The 27,272-nt window shown below is 48.6% G+C and overlaps 1 protein-coding gene across 1 annotated transcript in view; it reads right to left on the bottom strand.

The window, feature by feature from the left end:
* The window catches only part of dpy19l3 (dpy-19 like C-mannosyltransferase 3), a gene marked incomplete at both ends in the record, with an annotated part of 352,724 nt that overhangs the window by 24,761 nt on the left and 300,691 nt on the right, over positions 1-27,272 (bottom strand). Inside the window, 2 exons of the mRNA XM_084308278.1 lie at positions 17,944-18,102; positions 25,845-25,977. Of these exons, the coding sequence (XP_084164404.1) occupies positions 17,944-18,102; positions 25,845-25,977 (292 nt within the window). The remainder of the gene's footprint in view (positions 1-17,943; positions 18,103-25,844; positions 25,978-27,272) is intronic.

Raw genomic sequence — 27,272 nt, forward strand, 5'->3', positions numbered from 1 at the left:
ACTGTACATTAGTACACTGCATAGTATTGTGTATTGTATATTATATGGTAACTCAGAACATTGTACATATGTCTATACCGAACACTGTGACCTCATTTTCTTCTTCTAAATTCATGCTATATTATGTTATTATGTTATTTGATACTATCTTGTCTAGCACAGTCTCTGGAGCGTAACAGTAAGAAGCATTTTGTATGAAAGTATTCTGTACTTCTGTATGACAACTATTAAAGAACTTGAACTTGACCTTGTTTACTACAGTAGGTAGAAAACAGGGTGAGTTTTCAGAATTGGCCTCTCATGGCGCGGTAGCGGCGGCAACTTATGGGGTGGTCAGAGAATGTAGGAAGTGCCCAACTCCAATGTTTTGAGAATGAATCCAAAGTAAAAAAGAGAATTTGTTGAAACTAGTTAAAACTTTTATGTAATCAGAATCCGCTATTATAATCGCCCTCTCCCCTATGCCCACCGGCAGACCTGTGCCTTTTCAGAATCGCAAGCAATCCCAAAGCAATTATTAATGTAATCAGTTTGGATGGTTGAAGTTGCGTCTTGCCTTCTTGCCGTCTCTGCACCCAAGAGAGAGGGAGAGAGATGGAGAGAGAGAGGCAGAGAACAGCCACGATTGATAGGAACCTCTTAAGCATTGGACGGCCCGACGGCGGGCTGTCACGCACTTGCGTGCATGTCGCGGAACTTTGCGCTCGTTCACCGGCTCCGGGCTGCATTTTTCGCTGATCAACCAATACATTGTTGGAAAGTTGAATTTGCCGCCTTTCGATCGTCACCTCACTCCACCTATTGCATGCTTCGGGTCTCGAGTTACCAGACGAATTATCCGGCAAGCTCCATTTGACAAGCCGTTCCGACAAGTGACCACGTCTGGTTGTAAACGGTCCTGAACTGACCAGTCACTGCTGATGGCGAAAATGTTTGACCACTCTTGTAGCCAAGGAGTGTCTGCTCCAAAAGCGATCCCAGAAAAGCACTGATTACAAGGAGAAAGGGGCAGAAGAGAACAAGCTCTTTGTTTTGATGCACGTCTGAATGAATGGATGTGGACAGCCATTTAGAATAATCACGCAGAATTTGCAATATGACTGCAATATTGTGAATGGTGGTAATGTCTATATAAAGACCATCAAAACAGAATAACACTGTCTTTCAACATATCTGCCTAAATTAATCCTTCATTCATATTACAGTGTATCAGGCTAAATACAAACTTTGATTTGATTGCAATCTTATGCCATTTGAACTAGCTATTTCTAAGGCTTGCTGCACATTAAGTTTTAAACTTTTAAATGACAATGACGGCTAATTGCTTAGGAATGCGGCAATTTACAGTACTGTATCGTTAATGTGTTTCCCAGTCTCCCCGGTTAGTCCCTCCCCTATATAAAGTGTTGTATCATCTTGAACTTTACAATGGTCTGTTGTCAGTGTGAAAATGACAAAAATCAACAGACAGCATTCGAGAGATGTGCGGCAGCTACGATCTCAAGGCATGTCTACAAGATGGATCCAGAAACATTTGGCATCGTTAGGCATCTGCGATACCATGAAGCCGTGTGCCACGTAAACTGTCTGAGTAAGTATTTTGTTCTATCGGTATTAGCACATTGTGAAATAATATGTTGCCGTTTCACAATATTCTGTTCATTCTGATGGTTCATTAACTCTCAATTAATACATTTCATCATTCTTTTCTTTCTCTAGCAATGTCATGGTTGCCATTTACAACATGACAAAGGCCTGCAATTGCATGGTTGCAAGGCAGGTCCAGAAGCATCTGGAGGACAATTTGTGTGTCCATGTCAACCTGACTGCCATTCACAGAGCGCTCATCAGGAGCAATTAGGGGTTCTATATCATACTGGCTGCCGCTCAGCGTCATCTGCACTAACCTCACTTCGTGCACATGCACTGAATAAAAATCCACAATGTACCTTTACATACCAACATCCATCTGGCCACACCCCTATCCCCTCCTCTCGTGGCGGAGGATTTGAGACGCAAACTTTTTGCGTCGGCTCGCTCCCGTCGTGAGATGGTGGCTTGTAGACGCGAACGGCCTGGTTTTGGTGAGTTGCTGGAGCCGGATGAGGATGCGTCTGATTCTCCATGGCCAATGGAAACAGAGGACTACATGGTAGAAGCGGACGGGTTCTTGTTCGACGCCCCGGTGGAGACATGTCCGCCGCCCGTCCAGGTAACACTGGAGGGGGGTGATAGGTCTCCTTGGGGTTCCTCGTACGCGGATGTTGGGTTAGAACCTCCGACTCGGCGGCGGGATGCCCTGCTATCAGCCACATCAGAATGTGGCTCTGTAACCAGTAGTCTGCTGCATGTGAGGGACGCAAGCTCGGTGGGGGAAAGTATGCAGGGGGAACTGCGTGCTTTGTTCCCCGAGCTCATGGCGGCGGCGGCAGTCACAAACGGCGTGCCGCTGCCGCAGCCACGGCCTGTTCCTGTTCCTGATGATCTCATAGGTCATCTATGGCAACGCCGTCCTGTGAGAGAGATGGCCGTTGTTTTCCCCTCGATGGAGGCCTACGTCCGTCAGGGACAGGTGGTCTCCCACATCATGGGCCTCACCCCCGCCTACGTGCGAGTCACGAGGGTGGTGGGTTTGGTAGACGGCATGAAGGAGGGGGTGCCTCGGCTTGATAGGCCGATGGCAGCTCTCCTTTGTCCTGAGGTGGTGTGGGAGCCATTACGGAAGCCGGTTCCCCAAGGGAAATCGGCGAGGCGGTTGGCTTTCTGGAGTGACCAGTAATTTATCTCCGCGACTCAATCTCTGGTTGCCACTTCTAACATCGTGCAGCTGGCGAGATTCATGTCCGGGATACTGACGGGCGGTACGGAGCTGACCGATTTGCAACATGATCAGCTCGCCCAGTCGGCAGGAGCCATCCTGCATCTGATCCAGCCGCAGGCCATCGCCGATGGGAAAGTACGCTCCCTGGCCACTCTAGTCCAGCGCCACCTTTGGCTGGAGCAGGCGCGTGTGCCGGAAAGGAAGAGGACTCCACTTCTGACGGCACCCCTCTCCGATGCTGGACTTTTCGGGTCGGCACTGCAGTTGATGACCTTGACCTGCAGGGAGATGCAGGAGGAGCGTTCCGTGCTCCAGCCTCATTTCCCCCTGCCCGATGTCGCCGGTGGAGTCAGACGGCAGGCTCGTCGTCGGGGTTCCGCCGCCGTAGCCGCCGCTGCTACCACTGCTGGACCTTCGGCAAAGAAGGCCAGGAGGAAAGAGGGCGCCTCCGCCACTGCAGCCGGCCCATCTACGCCCGGAGGTGACGGTAGGGATCGTTGTGACCAGCCTCCTATCCTTTACCGTCCCTCCGCGGCTCCCCGGGGTGGCAAGTCCCGAGCGGCTCGTGGCAGGCGTCGCTGAAAATGACTTTTTCCCTCTGTGGTCCCCCCCTGTTCCCTTCCCGGCCCAAACATATGATTTTGATTATGAGAAATAAAAAGTCCCTCCTGGGAGGGACTGTATTTTTTGTCACAAACTGTGTGTTTATTCACTAACATATGATGGGGATACGATGTGTGAACCTTTCGCTAGTGTGGGTTTGATAGAAGGGCTAGACTTTAAGTCTTGTTGGTCGCTACATTCATGTTAGAGCTTAAGCAAGGCCTGCAGCTTACACTCGGTTGAAAAAGGTTTTTTCTGCCTCGACCTGAAGGTTAGGTCTTCACATAAAGGTAGAGGTTAGTTGTGTGCTCTGTTGCTTAAAGCCCAACCTCCAGGTTAAACCCTACTGATCAATTATGGGTAGTTTACATCATTGGTATATAATTTCATTATTTATTTTTTTCCATTTGACACCGGAAATGCCACTCTGAAAGAGTTAAAAAGGTCCACGCACGAATAACATGCACGCGCGAATCAAAAAAGCTTATCAAACGCCGACGTCACAACAGGACAACAGGTGCATATTAATGAGCCGAATCTAAAAGCTTATCAGACGCTAGCACCTAGCACGGCCGTGACGTCACTTCAGGAAACGTATGCCTTATGTCCGTCCGGGTCATAGTACTAGATCAATGGTGGCTCACTCGGTGCATCACAGTTAGCCTATATCTCCGCCGTCCCTGCTACAGTCGACTCGGGACCACTACACTCACTGACGTTAGCCTATAGCCCGCCGTCCCTGCGGGTGGTTCTCTCCTCTTTGTGTGCCCCCGTCCCCGCGGAGGAGCTTGTGGACTCGACAACAGCGGCGGCCGCAGGGCGCCGGAGCCCGCAGCGATAGTTAGCTCATAGCTATCGTGTAACACTAGCCTTTACGGGCTCGAGCACCCTACGGCTGCCGCCGCCGTCGCGTCCATGGGCCCCCCGGCAGGGCACCCGTGGGGACGGGGTGTACAGAGAGGAGAGAACCATTTTGGGTCGGCCGTTCATGCCGGCCAGCGAGCCGGATGTCGGGATATGTTGTTAGCACAATAGCTACCAAGCTAAGCTATGTTATCTACTAACGTTATAAACACAATATGTGTACAACGACACAATGATTTACATTATTACAAATATGGTAACGTGGTTGTGGCTTTTACAAATAGTGGTTAGCTTTAGAGATGGATGGATGGCTATAATCACGGAGCAATAGTGAGGTGAAACAGATACATTTCATTCGGCTAGTAGTAGCAAGCATAGATCTATGGTAGCAAGGCTCTCTGCCTGCCACTAGCTGTGTGACTCACGTGCGTGGTGATTGTGTTGGGCAGACAAAATGTTTGATAAAAACGCTAAAACTGGGTCAATTTCAATACTTTTTTTTCCCTTCTTCATGAAAGCCACTGTTGGCCTAGTCCACATTGTTTATTGAACAAAAATACAACGTGGAGGTTGACCTTTAAACAGTGATATTGAGCCGCAACACTGTTGTGTTGGTCTGCAGTAACGCTCGTGTGTGTAAAGGTACCGCGGTTCAGGCCGCTCTCTCTCTCTATCAGATTTTCTGTGTCTTGCAACATAAACACGGGTGTCGGGTTCACACATACATAACTTGGCCTTGTTATAAACCCTGTTCACAGACTTGTCTGTGGCTAGCGTGCATTGAATTAGCTTTGCGCTGTTCATTAGCATACTGGCTACTTAAGGTATCATATGGCTATTTGTTGTTGTCGTATTCAAGGGTTGGGCTTGCGAGGGGGTACCGGATAAACCCCTCCTTCCCTCTTCTGATTGGTCAGTTTTTTTTTTTTGGACTCTCTTTTCATTCGGTCAGGGCCAAGCTGTTAGGCAGCTTGGCACGGGGGGGGGGGGAAGGGTTTCCCTGACTCCGCACCTATCACGGGCAGTTGAGTCATGGGTTTCCCCCCGTCATAGAAAACGTCACTAGGCACGTTTCTATTAGACGAAGGCTTCCGTGAGTTTTTTCAGACCCGTATGTAGGGTCTGTCATTGTCAAGTTGTCGGGGCAGAGCGTAGGAATTTCTGTTCTGCTACACTCGATATACGTGTAACTTGAGTCTGTTGGTCACATGGCTCAATGTTACCGTGACTTTTCAATCTGTGGCTCACGTGGGAAGTCTCTCTGAGGATTCCCGTCTCCTTTCTGTGGTGAGGGTGGCAGGATGTAAGAATGTAAACAATTTTTACCCTCGTCCGCGTCACGTGGGATTCATGTAAGTCGGTGTTTCTTTCTTTTTAATAAAAAGAGAGAAGAATATGAAGCACGAAAACTCCTTGTCGTTCTCCCAGGCGACTTGAAGGACCAATGTCTGGTGTCTGGTTAGACTATCCATTGATGTGTTTGGGTCTCGACGCGTACATAGTGCTGGCTCGGGGTGTTTCTGATAAGAATCACGCATGAGGCTGGTACGCCTTGGTTGCTCGTTATTAAAACAGCGTTTTTATAGGGCAACTGGGATGGGGGTTTTTCTCTTCCGAGCGCCTGTTACTAGGTCTCGACGGATTCTCGTTCATATCTGGGGGATGTTAACGGAATAGATCAAAACATAGGTAGAGGGGTCTCATGCCCTTGGGGTGGGCCACTGAGCGCGGTACGAATGGGACCGTCTGGGTGGCGCCCTCTTTTCATGTTTTAGATCGACACGCGTACCTACCCCCTCTCTTGGAGTGGGGATGTCGGCGTGGTTAGGGCACAGGACTGGTTCTGGTCACGCTGGTCCAGGTCAGTTAACCCGTTGTCCGCCGGGGACGCAGATCTGCTGTTCTGGTACCCTGAGGGACTTGTGCTTTTTTCGGGGGGAAAAATGCCGGGGTCGGCCCGGGTGTCACAGGGTTGGGCGTTATGGAGACCCTTTGTTGGGTACATGTTGTACCCTGCACTATCATGAAGGGGCTGGTTCTCCATTATTTTCGCTCCTCTCTCACGCATGGCGAAGATGGGGTGGTCTTTTGGACCTCCTCTGGTAGCCCTGTGTGCTTCCCGAGCCGCCGGGCCCGGTCCGAAGTTATGTTTCGTCGACCCGTAGGCTTGGTGTTGTGAAGGATCAGATTAAACCGAATATATATGTTTATTTATGGATATATATTGAATAGTATTTGTATATCGTTTGATATCCCTTGTATATTCCTTGTACATATACACGGAATATTCCTTTAGTCTACTAATAGCCCATAATAGTTCATTCTCTTATTGGACAAGGACCTGGCGCCAGGGACAAGCCCCTGGGAGCCAAGTTCAATGGTACCGACGAAACATGTCTCTACTAGCCCCGGCTCCGCGCAGGAATACGGCTACCGAAAAGAGAGTGGCACTATTTGTTCACAGTGCATATAAATATGGCGCAAGAAATGTAGAAGTCCTCTTATCCCTTCGTCTTCTACCCAACTAAGTAACAGAACGTGAAGCCTCACCCCACGATACCGCGTGCGGTGTAGTATGGCCTGTTTGGCCTTAGAATAGCATTGAGACCTCGTGCGAATTAATAGCTGAATTGTCAGAGTTTGGCACCGTATTTCTATTAAGTAATAATAGTCTATTATGTATGGTGCATCGTGCGGTTAGAGTTCTAAAGTGAGCAGCACCCCCATCGCTTCCTCGTGTTATCTAGAGTCTTAACCAGGTTGGGCAGACCACACGTGGTGCTTCCATCCGAGGAGTTCTAGGCGAGGACCGAGTGGACCTGTACATTGGATTACCTACCCGACGACTGCTGAGCCCTATGCGGCATGGAATATATATTTGCTTTGGTACTTTGATTTGTGGAGCGGATAATCGCCAGCACCGGTGAGTGTTGGATCTACCCCGAAAGGAGTCAAGGTGAGACGGCGCTCAGACCAGACTGAGGTCGCCTCGCTTCTTCTTCACTGTGGAGCTACAGCTACAGCTACAGCCTACAAGAGAGCCAAGGTGTATTCATCTGTGGATCAAGATTCTACTGCACTGTCTTCTGTACGTGAAGTCTCCCTAGACATCGTTGACCAGACGGGATACGGCCGACGGCTCTCCTACCCCCCTACCGGCTTACAACCGGCAGGACCCCTACAGTATATCCAGCTATAATCATTAAGTGACCATAGATATAATTCCCTAAGAGCCAGGTTGTATACTTGTTTCCTGCGTAACCAGAGATTGGACATTCAGTGTTGATTTGCCTACGAGTACTCATTTGCCTTACAAGTGCATTCAAATCATAAACGTAATAGTGAATGTTATATGTACCTTTTGCTATATATTAAATATTTGATTATTACCTTTGTGTGGACCTGGTTTCATGGTGGGAAAGTGTTCATCATATTTAGATATCGTGTACTATATGGCCAGTAGTTAAAGTACATAAAGCGGTAGTGGTTTAATGATACCATACTTATCAATACAGTCAGGGAATTGTACCCCTCAGTTACAATTGGTCCTTCGAGCCGGAGGGTAATCAGTGTAATATTAATATAGTGGTATTAATATTGAAATGGCCTATGATGAACACTCCACGAAACGGTCCTCCTAAAGTAGAACGCCCGCAGCGTAGACGACAGCCACCTCAGTACTTAGAGGATTACGCTGCCAGTATACTACCTAGCCTTCTACAAACGGTAAACGCGGTAAAAGTAGAAAGTAAAATTATGTCCAACCCTATCAACCAGGATACCCCGACCACAGAGGCCCTAGTGGGTTCTAATGTAACTGACCAAGCTCACGGTGGGGACCAGGAGGGAACTGACACGACTTTACCCCCCGCCAAGACCGAAGAAGTAGTCCCCCAAGAGCTCCGGGAGGAAGACAACCCTTCAGAGATGGAACTCTGCACGGAACAAGATGAGGAGAGCGCCGAGGAGATAGAACTCCAGGACTCCCCGCAGGGGAACGCATCCCCAACGGGTACTGCCAGGAGCGGCTCACCTCAACAAGCGTCTTCCCCCAGCGAGGCGGAGAGGATGCTGTCACAGGCGTTCCTCGCCACCCTGACAGCCTCCACCGAACGCGATCGACTTCAGGGTGAACGCGATCGACTTCAGGGTGAACGCGATCGACTCCAAGCACAGACGCTTAGCGAGCGCGAACATTCTACCATTGAAAGAGAACGCCTCCAAGCGCAGCAACGGAGCGAAGAAGAGCGCGTACGTCTGGAGCTGAGACGCCTTCAGACGGAAGAGAATATGGCAAGAGACCGGGCCGACACCCAGCGTGCCGCTGCCGGTGCCCAAAGAGAAGCAGATCTCACCAAGCGCGACGCCGAGCGCGACAGACTACAAGCCGAGCGCGACAGACTACAAGCGCAGCTAATGGAGCAGCTGATCACCAGGGCAACACCCCCTCCCTCCACAAGGGGTTCCAGGGCCTCGTCAAGACACGTGTCAAGGGCACCCTCCCCTGACCGAGCAGGCGACCTTGAACTCGACCACCAGAGAGAGTCTACACCCCCCTCCGAACTCCTTCCCCGACCGGTCCAAGTGAGACCCAGCTACAAGGAAGGAACGGCGGACACCGCGGAGAGGCTAAATAGACGACTACAGGATCTAGAAGACCTGGCAGAGGAAGAAGAGGGAGAAGAGGAGAGTCAAGCCCGACAGCAGCACATTACTCCACAGGACCAGGAGGTCCAGTACAGCCCAGGCTATACCCCCGCGGCTCTGCGCTACAGACCCCTGACTCGATTCACGGGTGAGCATGACGCACGACCAGTCCCGAGGAATAGCACCTGGACCAGCGGGCCATGGTACCCTGCCAGTACCAGCCCACCGAGAGGCGTAAGAGGAGACTCGCCCAGGAGGCCTCTCTTCCAACGCTCACCGATGTGCCAGCCATCCACGGCGTCATACATTGGCACACCGACGTTTCCAGACTTCACCCATGAGAACCGAGCACAGTACACGGAGCTACGGATGTGCTTAGAGACAATGATGGTGGATGTAGCTGATGAACGCCACAAGTATGCAATCCTATTGAAGCACCTGAAAGTGCCCAGAGCGCACAACATAGCGCTGGCCTATGCCACCTCTACTACCCCATACACAGCGGCTCTAGCAGCACTAGACCAAAGATATGGACGTATATGGGATTACGTAATACAAGAGATAAGGCATATTGACCGCCTACCCCCAGCAACAGACAATCGCTCACTAGACGACCTGTCTATCAAAGTACAATCCCTGGTAGGGATGCTGGGGGCGCAACGAGAAAAGGGTATGCACGAACTATACGCAAACTCGAACGTCGAGAGGATTTTAGAGAAGCTGCCGCCCGCCCGACAGGAGCGCTTCAGGCGGCAAAGAGACCACCGTGATCCTAACGGTCCCGAGCCATCCCTCCTAGACCTAGCCGACTTCCTGGCGAGAGAAGTCAGCAGCCTACGGCTGGATACGTTCGTGCGGAACACACCAAGCTCCAGAGAGGGACCTAGGAGAGTAAACGATGGCCGAAGATCGGTGACTGTCATGCACCAATCAGAATCAGTACCGAGCAGCAAGAACCACAGTACCCCCTCGATGAAAGAGAAGTGGAAGATGGTGTGCCCGTACTGCGAGAAGGAACACTGGTTGTCACAATGTGACCAGTTCAAGAAGATGACCGCTGAAGAAGTGAGTCACTGGATAAAGTCCAACAGGCGCTGTTACCGATGTGCGCGCAGTCACATGGCAGCCGAGTGCCGCCTCAAGAAGAGGTGTAGTCGGTGTGACGGAGCCCATCTAGATGTCCTACACGACAGTAACAAAAGAAAGCCTGCACCATCCAGCAGCACAAAGGCAAGTGTTATGTACATTGACCCCGCTAGCAGCAGCGGCGCCCAGGTGCTCTTAAAGGTGGTCCGTGTAACACTGAGTTACCAAGATAAGGTCATGGACACTTACGCCGTCCTTGATGACGGGTCAGAGAAGACCCTTCTCCTCGCGTCCGCTGCGGCCCAGCTGGGGCTGCGGGGGAGCGAGAACCAGATGACGATTCGGACAATAAGAAGAGATCTAAAGACGATAAAGGGTGAGAATGTATCCTTCACTATCGCAGCAAGCGGGCAGCCCGAGAGACGGTATAGGATTACTAATGCTTTCACCAGCCAAGAAATAGGACTATCGCAGTACACCTACCCCATCGCCAAGCTGATGGATAAATATGTGCACCTGCGTCAACTCCCTATCCCGCTCATAGACGGCGCCACCCCGACCCTGCTGATAGGCTCCGACCATGCAGACCTCATAGTCCCGATAGACCGGGTCCATACAGGACCCAGAGGTTGCCCTGCAGCAGTCGAGACCCGCCTAGGATGGACATTACAAGGCCCCCTCGCCAAGTCTCTTAACCGAACAGCAGCCACTAGCTGCCTCCACTCCAGAGCGACAGAAGGAGACACCACACTCCTGCAGCATGTCGAGAGGCTATGGACACTAGAGACAATGCCCTTTAAGAACGAAAAGAAAGACATTCGTTCTAAGGAAGATATCTACGCTATAGCCCTCCTCGAGCACGGGACAAAGAGAGTCAACGTCAACGGAGTGATGAGATACGCAACTCCACTCCTGAGGCGAGAGGGAATGCCCACCTTTCACGCCACAAAAGAGGCGACGGAGCGGTATCTATTGAACACAGAGCGGCGCCTAGCCAAAGACCCCGCTCAAGAAGCTGTGTACCGCGCTGAGATTAACAAATTAATCACAGCGGGACACATAAAGAAAATTGACATTAAAGAGGCCGATCAGACGACCGAATCATGGTACGTGCCGCACCACAAGGTCCACCACAACGGCAAGGATCGCATTGTGTTTAACTGCAGCTACCAGATCGGATCACAAAATCTGAATAAAGAACTCTTGGCCGGCCCAACACTCGGCCCCTCCCTACTAGGCGTGCTACTACGCTTCCGCCAGGACAAGGTGGCTATCAGCGGCGACATCAAAGGGATGTTCCTGCAGGTGAGACTAGTGGAGGAGGACAAGCCCCTGCTGCGGTTCCTATGGAGAGAGAGGATCGGAGATGAGCACCCAGCCATCTATCAATGGGAAGTCCTCCCTTTCGGAACCACATGCAGCCCATGCTGTGCTACGTTTGCACTACAAAAACACGTCGCAGAGGACCCAGCAGCAGATGAAGAGGTCCAACAAAGTGTGACAAATAGTTTCTACGTGGACAACTGTTTACAAAGCGTCTCGACGCCAGAAGAAGCCGAGGCTCTCCTACTCAAGCTCCGCGCCTCCCTGATCAAAGGCGGCTTTGATCTCAGGCAGTGGGCCAGCAGCGACCCGCAAGTACTGCGCAGCCTCTCCCCCGATGATAAGGCAGCGAGCAGCGACACCTGGATGGCGACCATCCCAGGAGAAGCCCAAGAAATGACACTAGGACTAGTCTGGCGCTTCAAAACAGACTCGCTCCATTATAGACACAAACCCCTGATCAAGGAGCAGGGAAGGTCGACGGCAATACCGACCACCAGACGGAGTGTATACAGAACACTCGCCAGACAATATGACCCGTTGGGATGTATTCTACCTTACACCACCAGGGCAAAGATGATTGTAAGAGCGCTATGGGACAAAGACCAGGGCTGGGACGATCCCATACCCGAACACCTTGCATCCACATGGAGAGAGTGGGAGACGGAACTCCGCTCACTCCCAGGTGTTAATATACGCCGCAGCTACTTCCCACCCACAGTGAGGCCAGAGACATGCAAGATCGACCTGCACGTATTCAGCGACGCCTCCGAAGTAGCCTACGGTTCGGTGGCTTACTTGCGTGCCCGAGAGGAGGGAGGAGAAATACATACTGCTTTCATCCTGGCTCGCTCAAGAATAGCCCCACGCAAGCAACAATCTATCCCGCGTCTAGAGCTCTGCGCAGCCCTAGCAGGAGCGCAACTCGCCACGTTAATCCAACGTGAACTCACCATCCCGGTGCAAAGAACAATCTTGTGGTCAGACTCCACGACCGTACTCACATGGATCCGGTCTGATTCGTGCAGATACAAAGTCTTCGTGGGAGTCAGAGTCACCGAGATTCAAGAGTTAACAGAAGTAGCGAGCTGGAGGTATGTGGACACCAAACACAACCCAGCTGACGTCATCACCCGGGGAATGTCCCTGGATGACCTCACCACCTTCGTTGCTGCAGGAGAATTTGGCAGGACACGAGGGCCGCGCTGCTCCGCACCGCTGAGCAGAACCCTCGCTTCGCCGACCGCCACCGGACCCCGGCTCCCGACTACCAACCAGGTCAGATGGTTTGGCTCTCGTCCCGAGACCTGCCACTCAAGTCTTTGTTCCGCAAACTCACCCCCCGTTTTGTTGGTCCCTACAAGATCTTGTCCATTATTAACCCCTCGGTCGTTAAACTCCAGCTCCCCGCCATCATGCGCATTCACCCCTCCTTCCATGTCTCACAGCTGAAGGCGGTGGTCTCCAGTCCCCTGTCTCCTCCTGCTCCGGAGCCTCCCCCTCCGCTGGTCATCGATGACCACCCGGCCTACATTGTCCGACAGCTGCTGGACGTGCGTCCTCGTGGCCATGGGCATCAGTATCTCGTGGACTGGGAGGGCTACGGCCCGGAGGAGCGCAGCTGGGTCTCCCGCGGGATGATCCTGGACCCTGACCTCATCCGGGACTTCCATCGACGTCACCCGGACAAACCTGGAGGGCCGCCAGGAGGCGCCCGTCGAGGGGGGGTCCTGTCACGATCGGGGCTCGGGCCTTCCTCTGCCGTTATCCTGACACGCCCATACATGGGCTTCGTGCTGGAGCGTTCCCGCACTGCCAGATGAGGATCAATCAGCGCGGCTGCGAGGGATTCCCTCATCAGCAGATCCCTATATCACCTGGCAGATCCTGTCATCCAGCGTCGCAGTGTTAAACTGCCTACCTAGGTACGAGGACTCTACCTGAAGACTGCTAGACCTGCTCTGTGATTATTCCTCTCCTAATCTTGTCTCTCTTGTGCCCAGGACTCCCGCTCCAGCGCCCTTCCTGCCGGGACGTCTCGTGCCGCACAAGGAGTACCCCTGCTCTCAGTCTCTCTCGACACAAGACCAGTGTCCTCTGCCTACGGCTGCACTGGGAGTGCACCTGTTCCCATTCTCTCTCCCGACACAAGACCGGTGTCCGCTGCCTACAGCTGCACTGGGAGTGCGCCTGTTCCCATTCTCCCCCAAGAACAATTCTAACTCATGTTTGTTGCACATTCCTGATGTTACTCTGTCTGTTTGGGGAAGATACAATTAAAGAAACCTAAACCGCTCCATTCTCTCTCATCCTGTGTTGCTATTGGGCTCCGCAAGAACCCCTATCCTCACACAAACATAGTGGACAGACACAACATATACATATAAAGTGAAAAATTTGGGGTTAAAGGCCAAGTTGAAGAGGTGGGCTTTGAGTAATTTTTTTTATGAGTCCAGAGTTGGGGCGGTGCGGAGTTCTGCGGGGAGGGAGTTCCAGAGGGTGGGAGCTGCCACACTAAAAGCTCTGTCCCCGAAGGTCCGCAGTCTGGTTCGGGGGATGGAGAGCTGACCAGTGTCCGTGGATCGCAGGGACCGTGACTGAGTGTAGGGGTGGAGGAGGTCAGTGAGGTACTGAGGTGCCAGAGCGTGAAGGGATTTGTAGGTGAGCAGGAGGGTTTTGTAGGTGATGCAGGATTTGATGGGGAGCCAGTGGAGCTTTGCAAAAAGTGCTTAACCAGCGGGTGGCTGAAAAGAGGCTCATCATCATAATCCTGGTGACAGGCGGAGATAGCCGAAGCAACAGTCAGATTGTCTACCAGAGATTGGAGAAAAGGTGAGAAAAGAAAAGGAAATCGGGTCCAGACACCGGGATTGTAATAAGAGCCACTTCCCAGCATGAACAGAGGTAGTGCACAGAGCGCAAGTGCTCATAATGGTTCTGACGACGGAAGGACTGACACCTCTATTCTCGAGGTTCAACCTGTCTAACAACCTTTCAGAAACCGAGCCACCAGCCGCTGTCTGAGAATAAGCGGATGACAAATGCTGCCATGCGCCTGGGACATGGCTTCCTGAGATCATGGAATGGGCCATAGAGGAGCTTCCAGAAGCTGCATCAGGTCCGGGAACCAGTGTGCTGATCCCCGGTCCGGCACCCAGAAGGAGTGCTCTAGTCTCATCCTCTCCCACCAACTGATCCGTCAGGTGGATGGTGGAGAATCGTGTGGAAAAGCGCACCAGCCATACATCCAAGCTGACAAAGTCAGAGAAGAGACCAAAACCCTGACGTAAGCCTAAAAGAAAGTGTCCTTGTCAAGAGGTAGGAAATAAGAAAAGCAGGGCAGCGTACTAGGCAGGGTATGGATTGTAACAGGGTAGGTTACGTGCCTGCACAGGGATGATGTGAAGCCTGTGGGAAGGACACAACCAAACCATGTCGCCTTTAGGGTCTGTCTGTGGACAGTGTGGTAGGCGACGCTTCACAGCATAGATACAGAGAAAACATAACCTGGGGGTAGTGCAGGGGAACCCATCTATCTCAGGCACTTTAGCCTCTGATGGCAGCAGTAGGCTGTGATGGAAGTGCTGAATGGACAAGGCTTATTCTCCAAACGCAAGAGAATATAATAGAATAGAGGTACTTTATTGATAAGATAAAAAAAAGCATCAAGGCAAAAGAGCAAGACACGAAGAGAGCTGTGTCGAGGGAAAATGCTACGTGGAGCTATACTTGAAATAGCCCAAGCTGAGGAGAACTGCAAAAAAAGAGAATTCTATATTGATGTTCTATCCGGGAATAGAACCCTGGTCTCCTGCACAGCGAGCTCTGGAAAGTACCACTCAGCTAATAGCCCCACTGTAGTACCAGCAGGGACGCCGTGGTGTAAAGTAATAACCAACAGTAGCAGAGCCCTGAACCACTACTATGGTAGTGAGGGCAGACGCTATTGCTATGACTGAATGCCATGACTTGCTAGTACTGAACAGCATGACTTGCTAGGACTGAACAGCATGACTTGCTATGACTGAATGACATGACTTGCTAGGACTGAACAGCATGACTTGCTAGGACTGAACAGCATGACTTGCTATGACTGAATGACATGACTTGCTAGGACTGAACAGCATGACTTGCTAGGACTGAACAGCATGACTTGCTAGGACTGAACAGCATGACTTGCTAGGACTGACCAGCATGACTTGCTAGGACTGAACAGCATGACTTGGTAGGACTGAACAGCATGACTTGCTAGGACTGAACAGCATGACTTGCTAGGACTGAACAGCATGACTTGGTAGGACTGAACAGCGTGACTTGCTAGGACTGAACAGCATGACTTGCTAGGACTGAACAGCATGACTTGCTAGGACTGAACAGCATGAGCAGCGTTTGAGTATGGCTGTGGGGCCGTCTTCCCTTCCATAAGGGTATCTCAAACGGGAATAGAACCCTGGTCTCACACACAGCAAACGCGTGACACTTGACTATAAACCCACTGTAGTAGCCGCGGTGGGGAAGCGGTGGTGTAAAGAGGTCCCTAGACACTGACGCAGCCTGGAGAAACCTGGGGAAGCCCGGGCAGGACACCAGGCCCCCGGGGAGGACGCTTCCCAGCGTATGTAATGCTCTTTCAGCTTGGGGAAGGAGAGGCAGCTGGCGTGGCTATCTCTTGTAGAAGGGCACCAGAGGAATGTTCTCTTTCTCACTGGTGACCCAGAGAAGGCTTGACGCAGGCGAGGATGAGTTCCGGTGATTCTTGAGAGGAAAAATTGTTTGCGTGAAATAAGCAGAAGGGAATTTGCACATGGAGCAGTTCAATAGGATAAATCAGATAGGAGCAGTCCAATAGGAGCAGACCAATAGGAGCAGTCAGATAGGAGCAGTCAGATAGGAGGAGACCAATAGGAGCAGACCAATAGGAGCAGTCGAATAGGATCAGTCAGATAGGAGCAGTCCAATATGAGCAGTCAGATAGGAGCGGTCCAATAGGAGCAGTCCAATAGGATCAGTCAGATAGGATCAGTCAGATAGGAACAGTCCAATAGGATCAGTCAGATAGGAGCAGTCCAATAGGAGCAGTCCAATAGGATCAGTCAGATAGGAACAGTCCAATAGGATCAGTCAGATAGGAGCAGTCAAATAGGAGCAGTCCAATAGGATCAGTCAGATACAGTAGGAGCAGGCTAGGAGCGAAGCCAGCATGAAGTATAACAAACATCTTGTTGGTGCCTCAGTGGGCCATAGCATTACATTACGGTACCGGTAGCTATGGAGTTATTCAGGGGTATGTATAAAAAAGCAGAGTCTAGTTGGTTAATAACCTAAAGCACCACAGAAGAAGTTAACCAAATAGGTTAGGTCGCCTAAACCAAATAGCCTGTGATGTGAACAGTTCAGAATTCTGACTGTGATATTTAAGTTAACACTTAAGAGATCATCCTTGTCATTGAAGCTACTCTTTACGTTGGTAATGCATGCCTTTCTGTGAGAACAAAACAAACCATGATTGAAGAGAGGTAGAGCGAGAAGAGAGTGAGTCAGGGGAAGAGAATGAGAGAATAAGAGAAAGATGATTAAAGAGCGAGACAGGGGGCATGAATAAAGAGGGGTGGAGTGGGAAGAGAGTGAATAAGAGAAAGAAGGAATGACAGGAAGATGAGAGAGATATAGATGAATAATAGGTGGGTGTATAGAGAATAGAGTATGAGAGAGAGGGAAAGAGAGAGAGATGTGTGGATGAAAAGAGAGGGAGAAACAGAGAAGCACCCAGAGGGGAGCGAGAGAGAGAGAGAGAGAGAGAGAGAGAGAGAGTGAGAGAGAGAGAGAGAGAGAGAGAGAGAGAGAGAGAGAGAGAGTCTTGATCTCACGTCTCCAGAGTTGCTCTGGGAATGAGTATCTTTCAGAGCTGCCACACTAGGCCTCACAATGACATCAGAGACAGAACACACACACACACACACACACACACACACACACACACACACACACACACACACACACACACACACACACACACACACACACACACACACACACACACACACACACACACACACACACACACACACACACACACACACACACACACGCACACACACACACAGACAACCCCCCCCCCCACTCTACCTGCAAATGGGGAGTCTGCTGACTCAGAGAGCATGGTGGAGTGGGTGGGTCGTTAGCCCAATGAGACTCACCTGGGCAGTGTGAGAGCTGCCTGCACCATATATATATTATGTGTCCTTGTCTAACTCCCTCTGTCTGCTTTTCCACTCCTAGGGACAGGTTGTACCAGCACCCAATTTGAATCCTTTGACAATATAATACTAATACTTACACCACACACACCACAGCACACTTTCTCACTCATCCACACACTGCATTCACCACTGATTCTGATACATTGTTTATGCCATTATTCTTTGTTTAGATAGGATTAAATAAATTATTTTGTTAAATTGTTATCACGTGTGGACTCCCTATTTGTCATAAATCACCTGTTTGTGACAACACGTACACAGACAGACAGACCACACACACAGACAACACACACACAGACAACACACACACACACCCCCTAGATACAGTAGATGACCTACATGTCCATTGGCGAGGTCCAGCAGGTCTCTGAGACGGCAGCCTCGCACGTGTCTCCTCTCGTAACAGATACTGTCCTCCAGGACCAGGTAGTCTGCCCCGGCCGCACGCAGGATACTGTGCACCTCCTCTGGAGCCCGACGGGCATACACCTGGTACACCTGTCAGACACACACACACACACACACACACACACACACACACACACACACACGCACCCTGGGTATGTTTCTGATGGACTAGGTACTGTACCTACATTGACATTTACATTTAGTCATTTAGCACTTTACTCCAAAGCGACGTACAAGTTCTCTACAACAATTCAGCAGTAAGGGTACAACTATGGCAGTTAACACATTCCCTGCCACACTTATATCCATCAATGTTTGATCACTGCCACCAGTCTAAGCCTATGGAGATGTTTACCTTCTTTGCAGGGCTATAACTTTTTAAATTGTATTGCTAAATTGACATTACTATGGCCCATTCAACATCGATTATCTATCGTTCAGGATGTAGGAACGTTTTACTTTTTCATTCATAGGTTCATACGAAAATACCGTCTAGAACATAAATGTTTTTATCGTTTTCTGCAGTAATTCCTAGAACGTGAGATATAGGCATAAACGCATATATAGATTATCAAATGCCGTTTGTTGGCGATACACGCTATATTAAAAATGTCAACTGTACATGATCCTAAACGTTATGACTGATCGTGCACAGGTGAACGGGGGGGGGGGGGGGGGGGGTCGTTTATAATTCCGTGATCGTCGGTAAATGCTTTATGTAGTATGGGTGATATATTGATCCGAGCAGTTTGCATGGATAATAATAAACAAACGCGCTGAAAATGACGTCAGTGTCCTCTTACCGTTGGCCGGTGAGACTGGAGCAAAAAGATCCCACTTATTTGACGGCGATCGAGTCGATCCATTTCTGGTTTGTATAATAATAATAACAGCCCAAATCTTGTCGATTATTGAGTTATGGCAGCGATCCATATGTACACGGTGTGTGTCTTGAGTCCCGCGACAATATGCGAGTGCCGGACGCATTTCCAAGACGCACCGAGATCGACTCTTCCATTTCCGGTTTGGCAACTCGCCGATCATCCACCAGGGGGCAGTATTGAAGCGTTGCAGAGTTGTGCATGCTCCCACTTCATCAGACGAGGCTCCGTGAGGGAATTATGAATAACATGGCGAAAAAATGAAATATGATCTCAATAACGTTGTACGCCGTGGATTGGCAGAATTTGCATGAACTTGAAACACGTCGTACAACGGTATTGGCGCAGAATGTGTTAAAGGTCAGTGACATGTGACGTGTTGAACTTGAGTGCTCCACTCTTGAGTGCATAGTAAGTAGTACAGTATATGTGGCCTCGTTCCCGACCGCCAAGAACCTTGGTGTAGTCCATTGATGACCGGCTGAACTTCTCTGCTCACATCACCGCAACGACCAGAACCTGCATTCCTCCTGAGCAATGTCAGAAGGATCCGCCCCTTCCTGACAAAAGAAGCCACTCAACTCCACCACTGTTTGGACAGTCGAATCCCAAACAATCTTTCGCCGTAGACTAAAAACACACTTCTTCAATCAATATCTGAAATGAAAAATGTATTAATTAAAAAGAAACACTGACCTTCTTACTGTCCTATTCTACCATGCACTCATCCTACTATACTATTAATGTCTTTAATGCACGCAACCCTGCAGCACCCAATTTTCAGCACTGTTTGAAGAACATTGTTACTCAGCTGAAAGAGTTGTACCCTGCTGACTTGTCGTACAGAACTTGTAAGTCACTTTTGATAAAAGCGTCAGCTAAATGACAAAATTGTAAAATGTAAATGTATTAGCATAGTAGGTAGTACTATAGCCATAGTATATTATTTAGTAGCAAAGTGCATACTAGTAAAAGACAGTAAGAAAGTTTGTAGTTTTTTTTAACTTAGGTGTAGTACTTAAAAGTTCTTTGTTCCCCTCCACCCCACACCCATACATGTGAGTCATTAGCACGGCCCCCTGCTGTGCAGTGTCCTTCCTCGCTGGTTCCCGGCTGTATATACCGCTACACTTTGCTAGCTTATGTAACCGCCGGTGCTAATGAACACAGACTGAACATAACTGAGAGGATCTACAAGGCAACGGTACGTCATGTCTTATTTGACATAGTCAGAAGAAAGTGTGTGTGTCAAAGTTATTACCTAAATATAAAACACGGGGGCCAAACACTTACCTCGAAATGGTCTAACTTCTCAATACGCTACGCGAGCACCCTGACCTAGAGTCTGTCTTAGCAAGCTTCCCATTAGCGATGCTCAATAGGCTATGCTAGCTCTCTGACCTAGAGTCTGTCTTTCCATCAATGATACATTAGCCTCCAGCTAAAGCTGTCAGTGTTTCATTTGTTCTGGCTTTGACTGCTTTCTCTTCAAGTTGACTTCTAAAAGACTGCATCTTCTCAAATAGTGGAACACGTGCTTTGAAATGTGTCGACTTTGACTTTGAAACATGGCAGAGTAAAAGTATTACGTTCTCTAAGAAGTAAAGTACATCAAAACTGTACTTTTAGGTGCAGTACTTGAGCAAAACTACGTTGGTACTTTCCACCCCCACCACACATACATGTGAATCATTAGTGGGGCCCCCTGCCAAGCATTGTCCTCCCCAGTGGCTCAACCCCCTGCTGGGAGGCAAGCGCATTGCTAACAGAGACAATTCATATCACACTCAGCTCATACACACAAAACCTAGTAAATGCATAGATCCAATATATATATATTAGGGCTGTGAATTGATGGATTTTTGTGTTACAGTAATTGCAATTAACGCAAGTCAAATATGTAACAAAATACGTCTGTAGGGGCTGTGCTCATAAAGAAATGCAAACGAAGTGTGTCCGACTCATACCACCTAACCTGTATGGACTACAACGTATGACGTATATCGTGCCAGTTAGGGTACCTTGTGTATAATGCACCTGTGTATACTGTTTACTTTACTTACTCATATGTAGTATATTATTCAGATTCTAAGTGTTTTATTGCCCATATTTATTGTAATGTATAATATAACTGATAATAATAATAACTTTATTTATATAGCACATTTCATACATGGATTGCAGCTTAAAGTGCTTCACAGCAAATAGGCATACAATTAGCATACAGTTGACAGAATAAAAGCAATGCATAAAGTGCAGACATAAGAATGGATATACAAATACAATAAAAGTAGTGATAGGGAATACAGACCCTCATCTGCACCTTCGACTATACTGTTAACTGTTTACTTTCTCGTATTCTTACAGTATATTCAGAGTGAATTACATTGTTTACACTGTTTATTTGTATCTTTACTAATAACTACTATGTTTATTGTCTATATTTATGTCTTCTACTATTACCCTGCCCATATCTGTACCTCCCCTCCCCCTCCCCCATGCTGCTATGACGCCTGAATTTCCCCCAAGGGGATCAATAAAGGAATATCTTATCTTTTTTTTTATACTTTATTGTGTCAATAACGTCACAGGAATATCTTATATTATATTATCTTGTAAAAAAGAAAATGGTTAGAGGAAGTCTTCAATAGCGTTGAATGGTGATCCATTTTGTGAATACATTTGTTCTCTGATGTAACAATATCTTTGTTGGCAGACGGCTCCTTCGGACGATCTCTGTTGGCGTTACCGGTAACCTAGCTAACGTTAGCATAATTAGCAATCATAGCATATTTCCACCTGTGTACTTAATACCTGTTGCTTCGCTGGGAAAGACCATTCATCACTGCATTGTTTATACAACCTGGTTTAATCCAAGTCTGTTTCTAAAGTTTGTATGACTCTGTGGTGCAACAATAAATATGGCACCTCACTGCACCCCACTGTGTCAAGCCGTGTATGTGCTCTAGGGCTGTCCCCGACTAAGGATTTGGATGGTCGACTAGGATTGGCCAGAATTGGCCAAAGTTAGTCGACTATTGGTCAAAAAAAAAAAAAAAAAAAAGTATAATATTTAAAAAAAAAAAAATGTATCATTCCAATTGGGCTGTGGGGGGTGCTTAATGTCTGAAGGAGTCGACTGAAGGCTTCTTGTCCTCTGCAAAAGCATGCAATTGGTCCACTGATGGATACATCTTGATATTTGTCTAGTATAGTGTGTTCATTAGATGGGTGAAAATGGGGGACCCTGATGTAAACAAGATGAAAGTATTTCTCTGTCTGTCTGCATCCCCTTAACAATTGTGTATTGAGCTGTACCCATTCTGCAATCTGTTAATAAAAATTTTCAATCAATCAATCAATCAATCTCTCTCTCTCTCTCTCTCTCTCTCTCTCTCTCTCTCTCTCTCTCTCTCTCTCTCTCTCTCTCTCTCTCTCTCTCTCTCACACTATCACAGACACACATAAAATAGACACTCTCTATTAATATTCCATACCCCCCCCGGTCGACAGTAGCCTCATCACTTTACCTCTGTCCAGTCCGCGTGAATATTAAAGGCAGCCAACTTGTGTTCAGCTTTTCGTTCAGCGTTTCTCTGATTGGCCACACGGCCACGTGACCGCCCTAGCACACGCCCTTATCCGCGCTGTGTGTTGTCAGTAACAGTGAGAGACGCGGCAGAGAGTGACCGCGGCCGCGCATGCGCATCAGGCTCCCCCAGGTGCTCTGAGAGGTGCTCGAGAGGTGCTCGTTGGTTAATGCCTCGTTGTGTTTGCGTTGTTGGTTAATGCCCGTTGTTGGTTAATGCCATATCGCTATCGCCGCATCACTTAACGCCATAACTAACTGCCTAACTAACTAACTAACTAACTATTTCGCGATGGACCCTGCCGCCAACGTGCAAGCTTTTGTGCCAGCACAGAGCAATTTGCATGTTTCATTGATTAACGCCATTACCTGCTGTGCTGTAGGCGCAAGCAGAGTTACAGTAAGGTACATAATTGTAAGTAGGTGAATTCTACACATCTGACAACGCCATCTGACAATATCATAATTGTTGTGAAGGATCAGATTAAACCGAATATGTATATTTATTTATATATATTTAATTGTATTTGTATATCGTTTGATATCCCCTGTATATTCCTTGTACAATATGCATTGAATATCCCCGTTTCTACTAAACAGCCCATAATAGTTTCATTCTACCATTGGACGAGAACCTGGCGCCAGGTTGCCATACCCCTAGGTCCAAGTTCAATCGTGCCGCCTAACATGTCGAGGCAACCCCCGGTTCCGCGCAGTAATATGTCGGGCGAAATACGAATGGTACTATTTGTTCATAGCGCATATATATATGGCGCCAGTAAAGTAGAACTTTCTTTTAGTCCAGTTCTTTACCCTCCAACAGAGTGACAGACGCAAAAGCCTCCCCACGACGCACGTGCGGTGTAGTAAGGCCTACTTGGCCCAGAATAGGCATTGAGATATCGTGTAGATTAATAGTTGAATGGTCATAGTTTGGCACCATACCGTCGAGTTGGACGTATTCTATTAAGCTAATAGTAGTCTATTTATGTATGGTGCATCGTTCGGTTAGAGTTCTACAGTTATCAGTACCCCCCTCGTTCCTGACGTTATCTGGACGCTTAACCAGGCTGGTCAGACCCCTAGTGGTGCTTGCATCCGAGGAGCTCCGGGCCAAGAGCGACTGGACCTGTATATTGGATTACTCTACCCGGACGACGGCGAGCCTTCCACGGCTTGGATTATGCTTTGTGTGCTTTGATTATTCCATGGATAAAGGCCAACACTGCTGAGTGTTGGAATTACCCCCCGGAGAGGACTCCAGGTGAGACGGCGCTCTACACGTGAGGTCGCCTCACGTCTCTCCGTTGTGGACCGGCAGATACCGTTCCACAGAGGGTCCAGCTGTATTCGTCTGCGGCCCGAGGTTCTGTGGGCACCGTGTCCAAGACTTTGGATTCTCCCAAGACACCGTCGGCCAGATGGGATACCGCCAGCGGCTTCTCTAACCCCCCCCTCCTACTGTCTTACAACCAGCGGGACCCCCCCCCCCCCCTTAGTGTATCCAGCTATAATCATTTAAGTACCATCGCTATCGTTTTCCTAAATATTCCAGGTTGTATACTTACTCCCTGCGCAACCAGAGATTGGACATTCAATGTTGATTTACCTACGAATACTCATTTGCCATAAAAGTGCATATTCCATATTTCAAATCATAAATGTAATTAAGTGATCGTTGTATACACCCTTTGCTGTATTAAACCTTCGATTTGGTACATTTGTGTGGATTCGTTTCATCAGGTGGGAAAGTGTTCATCATACTTATATCTTGTACTGGGTGGCCAGAAGTTAAAGTACATGAGGTAGTGGTATTAAATATCATATCTAACAATACAGTCAGGGAATTGTACCCCTCAGTTACAATAATGATGTGTTTTCTATATTATATCCACAATCATTAATCTAAAAAATTGTATGGGCGTAAATACATGTTAAGATATTCAAAATCGTCACAGCAGTATAGTTTGTTTATACTTCAGAAGTGATGTACAGTGACGAGTGAATCTGGTAGTTGGTTGTTAAAAACGCGAAACATAATAACGTTACGCTTTCTAGTTCAGTCAGCTAGTTTGTTTATACTTCAGAAGTGATGTACAGTGACGAGTGAATCTGCCTCAACATTATGCTCCGCGCATTTCATAATCAGTCAGCGTTAAAGACGCGAAACATAATAACCTAGTTTGTTTATACTTCAGAAGTGATGTACAGTGACGCGTGAATCTGCCTCAACATTATGCTCCGCGCATTTCATAATCAGTCAGCGTTAAAAACGCGAAACATAATAACCTAGTTTGTTTATACTTCAGAAGTGATGTACAGTGACGCGTGAATCTGCCTCAACATTATGCTCCGCGCATTTCATAATCAGTCAGCAGCCTGCGTCCTCCACTGCTGCCGCTTGCTCCTTGGATTTCATTTGGCACGTGGGACGGCTGCCGCTTGCCTGCCGCGTGGGGGCGGGGGGTCGCGGCCAATCAGAGAAAAGCTGAACACAAGTCGGTTGCCTTTAATATTCACGCGTCCAGTCCAGTGCACTACTATTCACTTATCCATTCATACAACCCGCCCCCCCCTTATTCAGTCACCGGGGGGGTCATCACCCCCATCTAGAGACAATCCCCTGGTCTCCGTGGCATTAGTGCGGATCTGAATGAGATGGATGGGCTGAGGCGGCTCCACGGTGCCTCTAGTTAACATGCTAACGGGGCTCTGAGCGCTTCAGTCTCTCCCTGACACGCCGGCCCACTGGGGGTTCACACAGGCTCACTCAGTAGGTATAGCTGGTCGTCTGGAAATCACACGGTTTCCGGTTCGATTCCAGCTCCTCCCAGCAGCATGTCGATGTGTCCTTGAGCAAGACACATAATCCCCTAACTGCTCCTGATGAGCAGGTTGGCACCTTGCATGGTCGCCTCCACCGTCGGTGTGTGAATGTGTGAGTGAATGGGTGAATGTGAGGCATAAGTTGTAAAGCAGTTTATAAATGCAGTCCATTTACCATTTACCGTCACTGACAAAGAGGGGGTATTCCAGATGTTGGTGACTGGAAGTTGGCTGCAGACCATCTCTGCTTTGGTGTGCCGCACTACAGGCGTGTGCTCTGACTATCTATCCATCCATCCATCCATCCATCCATCCATCCATCCATCCATCCATCCATCCATCCATCCATCCATCCATCCATCCATCCATCCATCCATCCATCCATCCATCCATCCATCCATCCATCCATCCATCCATCCATCCGTCAATCTATCTATCTATCTACCCACCGACCCACCCACCCACCCACCCATCAATCCACCCACCTGTGTGTGACTAGTGTCTGGGTGGATGGTGTGTGTGTGGCTCATGTATACCTGGCGGGTCCTCTCCCTCAGGTCCTGGTCTTCATAATGAGGGTGGTTGGTGAGAACTCGTCCTGTACACAGCTTGATACCTGCCAACAGCTGCATGCTCCCTGCAAACACTGCCTGCTGAGGAGTCTTAGAGCTAGAGGAGAGAGAGAGAGGGATAGAGAGGGGGGGTGAAGAGAGGGAAGAGAGAGGAGAGGGAGAGAGAGAGGAAGGGGGGGTGGAGAGAGGGAGCGAGAGAGGGGGGTGGAGTAGGAGGAGAGAGAGAGGAAGGGGGGTGGAGAGAGGGAGAGAGAGAGAGAGGGGTGGGTGGAGAGGGAGAAAGGGGAGAGAGAGAAAGATAGATACATAGAGAGGGGGGTTGAGAGAGGGAGAGAGAAGAGAGGGAGAGAAAATAGGATGTAAATACAATTTATAAATCAAACCATAGTAACAGTGACAAATCAAGTTACTGACTGAAAAGGTATAGGCTGAAGCCTTTAGCCTATTACACCTACAGTACCCTTTTTACATTAGTTACGGTATGTAATCTGCTCAAAATCTTCACCACAACATAATACATTTCTGCACTTGTGGAACCCCAGATGTGACCCTCAGCAAGTCAGATGTATCATTGTTGATTAGCACACACTGATATCTACCATCAAGATTACAACCGCAGTCTGAGGCCATGTCCAGACTAAAAAGATTTTGGTCGTTTTAGGCAAAGTATTTGATCGTTTGCACCGTTCTGCCACACGGAACTGCGTTATGGCAGCCTGAAGACGATACTTTCTGATACCAGGGCCCTATTCCCCGTACCTGGTTCAACTAAGTCGATCAAGAGTCCCATTATCCAGATTCAGTTAACCCGATGTTTGAAGCCGGGATTTTCCTGTTCCTCGAAGGTGGATTCAGTCTCGTTAACTCGAACCAGACTTGAGACCCAGGATAAGTGCGCGCGGCCGCTTCAGTTGAAAAGCCAGCACTTATCGATAGCAGAGATCCTGATTTTCTAACGGCATTGATTGATTAATTGATTTAAAACTTTATTAACAGATTGCAGTACGGCTCAATCACCTCGCCGACAAGTTAAATGCGTTATCTATAGGCTAATTTTAAGTCCCTCATTACCTCAATCAATCAGATTATATTTCTTTAAACTTGCCTGCTGGCAGTAGGTTTATGGATTGAATAATCAAATGAGATCTTGCTAGCTAAAATAATTAGTTAAACTGTTATACAGAATAAGGATACGGCTCTCTTACCCATTGATTGATGTATGGTGGATCTTTTACTTATCTGCACTGTGGTGTAACGGTTTCTGCTTTTGACTTTCACGCAGACGGCCCGGGTTCGAATCCTAGTCTTTTCCTTCTTTTTGCAATGTAGGAATAATTCAATTTGGTGCACGTTGAGAGCTATATAAAGAATGACATCCTCAATGCATGTAGA

The sequence above is a fragment of the Notolepis coatsorum genome (assembly GCF_963971535.1).
Source record: "Notolepis coatsorum genome assembly, chromosome: 2".
Lineage (NCBI taxonomy): Eukaryota > Metazoa > Chordata > Actinopteri > Aulopiformes > Paralepididae > Notolepis > Notolepis coatsorum.